This window comes from Tribolium madens, unplaced genomic scaffold (assembly GCF_015345945.1).
Source record: "Tribolium madens isolate multiple individuals breed KSU strain unplaced genomic scaffold, Tmad_KSU_1.1 Scaffold_11;HRSCAF=98;Tcas5.2_LG3b, whole genome shotgun sequence".
Classification (NCBI taxonomy): Eukaryota; Metazoa; Arthropoda; class Insecta; order Coleoptera; family Tenebrionidae; genus Tribolium; species Tribolium madens.
The window spans coordinates 6,024,808-6,028,983 of NW_025400975.1; the positions used below are offsets into that span (position 1 = coordinate 6,024,808).

Consider the following 4,176-nt stretch of genomic DNA (forward strand, 5'->3'; position numbering starts at 1 on the left):
AATAAATAAATTTGAATATTATTTTATTTTATTTATTTTATTTGAATTTATTTATTTTAATTTTTTAATTATTTTTGTTTGCTTCGAACAATTTCTTCCAAAATAACTTTTTTATTTCTGTAATTTTGTCAAAACAAGTCAAAAAAAAGCCAAATTATTTTAAAATTGACGCTATTTTAGACAGTTTCAAGAAATTTATCAATTCTGAGTGAGAAACCAGACGAAATATTATCAAGCACCTTCAAGATTTTTGGATTTAAATAATGACGCGTACTTCAAAATTATTTTATAAAAATTTCCAAATTTTGTCAATTTTTCTCTATACAAAAAATGTTTAATTTAGTTGATCAATTTAACAAACAAATTCTGAAAATACTAATATCAAACCAAAAAGGTTTTTCATTTATTTACGAAATTTGACACCACACTAATTTTTCCCAAAAATATTTTTTAATCAGTGAATCATTTAGTCCAAAATACTTCCTCGGGAAATTGAAATGAGTTCCCAAATTTTTGATTTCTGCTTTAAACCGAAAACACTTAAAATAAATTACCTAATTGCAATTAGTTTCGGATACCTTCTAAGTTCACCTTCACTAAATGTAATTTTAATTTTTCAAAAAAAAAACTATTTTTTTTTTATATTAATGATTATATTTTTATTTTAAAATAAGGTTCGAACATTGCCATTAAACATATTTATAATACAATATTTGTCAAATGTTCGTCTCTGTCTTCACGTTTAACTTTCGCAATTGAAAAAAAAAACACATGATTACGAGATAATTCTATTCTTTGGTTCAAGTAATTTCAAGTAATTTGGTTCCAAATATTTTTTTTAATTTAGTCAAAACAATTTAAAAAAATAGCCAAATTATTTTAAAATGGACGGTTTAAAATTGAAGGTTGTTTCAAGAAATTTATCTTTTCTGAGTGAGAAACAAGACGAAATATCACCAAATTTTAACGAAATTGGCATTTTTTGAGAGATAATTTTCATAACAATTTTCTCTCTTATTATAGACTATTTTTAAAAACGCCATACCTCATAGCACCTTCAAGATGTATAGATTAAAATAATGTCGCGTATTTCAAAATTACTCTGTAGAAAATTATACATTTTGTCAATTTTTGTGTATACAAAAAACAATGTTTAATTTAATTGCTCAATTTAACAAATTCTGAAAATACTGATTTCAAACTGAAAACGTTTTTCAGTTATTCACCAAATTTGGCACTACTAATTTTTCCCAAAAATCAATTGGCCCAAAAAACTTATCTCAGGAAATCGAAATGAGTTCCCAAATTTTTGACTTCTGCTTTAAACCGAAAACACTTGAAATAAATTATCTAATTTTTTGGTTAATGATTATATTTTTGTTTCAAAATAAACTTTGAACATTCTGATTAAATATTTGTCAAATGTTCGACTCTGCTTTTTTGACAGTTAAGAATTTTTTTTTAGAAATTTTGAACATTTTCACTTAAAGAACAAAAAAGACAAAATGTCTTAATCATTTTGGAAAAGGGTCGGCGTCATCGTCCTTCACGTTTTACTTACGCATTTTTTTTTAAATTACAAATTAATTCTTGGTTTAAGTAATTAAATGAGATTTTAATAATTTTTGTGATACCTTCTTAATGTAATTCAAAGTTATACTGATGATGGCAGTTGATTGCCATAACATGTTTCTACAAGGGTAAATTATAACTTTTTTACAATATTGTGGAAACAATTTTGTTACCTTGAAGGCTTTTTATTCTAAAAAAACGACCATTCTGCAGATTTATCCCAAAACAGAGATGTAGCAGACATAAACTAACAATTAAGAGTTCTTGTTTATATTGTAATGTAAATTTATGTTAATTTCAAATTATTAAAAAATATAGTTTTTACACTTATTTGAGGAAAAAGAATTTTGTACTAGTTACTGTTTTTGCCAAAACATTTTTGTTTATTAATTTTAAACAAAAAAAAATGTTGGTTACTGCGTTTTTGCTTGGGACAAGTCGACTTGTTTAGCCAAATAGTAATTCAATTAGAAATATCTTGTTGTAGAAGGCCATTTTTTCGGATTTTCTTGGACCTTTGTATTCAGTTTTCGCTGCATAACAATGCTTGTCATTGACTGATACCATCGTAATGGTTGGTGCACCTCGTTAATAATCGCAAGCTTCTTTAGTCAGGAAGTAATAAAACGTCCTTAGAAAGACTTAGATTAGCATTACGTAAAGTTTTTTAATAATCCGTTGATTTATTGCGGCTTCATTAGATTGCACACGTGAAACCTTTTTGCAGCTTCACTCCGGCTCTCAATTCAACGGAAGATCTAAACCGGAAGAACGAAAAAAACTACGTCGTTGAGATGAAAGATTTGAAGAAAGCTGAAGAAGCGACCGGCGAATATGAGCCTTATCTGCACCGAGATGTCGAACATCCGACTACGTAAGTAGCAAAAAAAATTAAGAATGACACACGGGATGGTGCCAAATATTTAGCGTTTGAGTGCTAAAAAAAATTTCTTATTAAATTACCGCTAATTTTTTATTTAAATGAATCGTAAATATTCCGAGAATGTTGTGCACAAGTGTTGAAAACAAAGTAATTGTCCATCGTAATGATGCGATAATTTTTTATTTATTCTCGATGAAGCACGTGTCAAAACTTGATTTTGAAATATTTTTATTTTACTCAAGCAGACCAATTGTTAGCCCCCTTGAATTTGACGTCGAGTTTAAATTGATATTATTGTCGCGCTGCTTTTCTTTAGCAATAAAACAATTGTCAATTAGTTGCTAAAGTGAGACGATTGTGTTGACGTGCGTGGCTTAATTAACTTCAACACGTATAGTACGTTGCCATTTAGATGTATAAGAGACAATATTAACACCATGTTACGTAAACGTCTTAATTGATACACCAAAAATAAATTTTGCAATGTAATGTTTCAATCAGTTAGTTGGTTAAACATTTTTTATTTACTTGCACTCATGATTTATTATTTGTGATTACGAAAAGCATAAATTTGTGTGAAAACTGATAATATTTTGAAATAATACGTCACTGGAAGATAAACGAAATAATAGAAAATTTTTCAAAAATTTTCTTGTTCTTTTATTTTATACATTCAAACATTTTGCTTAATTTTTCACATAATAATGAAATCTAACTAACAAATACAAGGTTTTATTTATTTATTTTCGGGCATTAATTACTAATTAATATTTTTTCCTTCTTTAAATTATTATTACAATGGCAAAAAAAAAATGGCACTTATGAGTGCGTTGTGAACGGACCACAATTTTTAACAAGCCCGGCGTGGTGTCAAATGTCAGATTAATAACTTTTAATAGGATGGTTCGTTCACAATCAAACTTTCATGGATAAACTTAAAGCCAATTTTTTTCTAAGTATTTGTAGTTTTATAATATTTAGATATGTATTAAAATTTTCACACATTTTTTGGTAAAACTATCATATAAATGAAAAAAAAAAACTGAATAAATAAGCGAAACAGTTTTTACTTTTAACAACAAACAAAAAATAAAGAAGCAATTTTTGTATTCTCCAAATTTACATTTATTTACATTATTAATTTTTTATATCACCGGTATTTTTTTTGTTTTTATTTGTTTTTATTTTCGACATTCATGTAACACTGTATTTTTTGGGTGTTTTAAAACGCTATTAAATGAGTTATAATTATGTTTAGAAAGCGTTTGTCTCACTTTTTCAAGTTAAAGTTTAAACAAGGAAAAGAATACAAATAAAACACCTAACAAACTACATTTTTGGGTCTTTTGAAACTCTGAAAAATCAGTTTTAATAATGAAGAAATTCTCAAGTAATAACAGGGCTTGTAATAAAGTTAGTAAGAAACAAAAAAAAAATGAATAAACAGAAAATTGTTATTTAAAATGTTTAGATATAAAAAAAAAAGTAATAAAGAAAGGAAGTTTGAAAAACAGAAAAAGGACATTTTGAATTTTGAAAGACAACAAATAGGCTTCATTACGGTTTAAAATGTGTTCATAATAAAAAATTTCAAAAAAAGTAAAGTAAATAGAAAAAATGGAAACATTATTGGGCTATTTAGAAATCCTATAAAATAATATTTAGAATGTTTGTATTAAAAAAAATAAAAGTAAAAAAGAAAGAAAAAAATACAAAAAAAG

The 4,176-nt window shown here is 26.0% G+C and overlaps 1 protein-coding gene across 2 annotated transcripts in view; it reads left to right on the top strand.

Annotated features, from left to right (window-relative positions):
- Window positions 1–4,176, top strand: part of LOC123005812 (proton-coupled amino acid transporter-like protein CG1139) — a 20,589-nt gene that overhangs the window by 10,657 nt on the left and 5,756 nt on the right. For both annotated transcript variants that reach the window (XM_044399800.1, XM_044399791.1), the window contains exon 3: window positions 2,300–2,446. In XM_044399800.1, coding sequence (XP_044255735.1) covers window positions 2,300–2,446 — 147 coding nt within the window. The remainder of the gene's footprint in view (window positions 1–2,299; window positions 2,447–4,176) is intronic.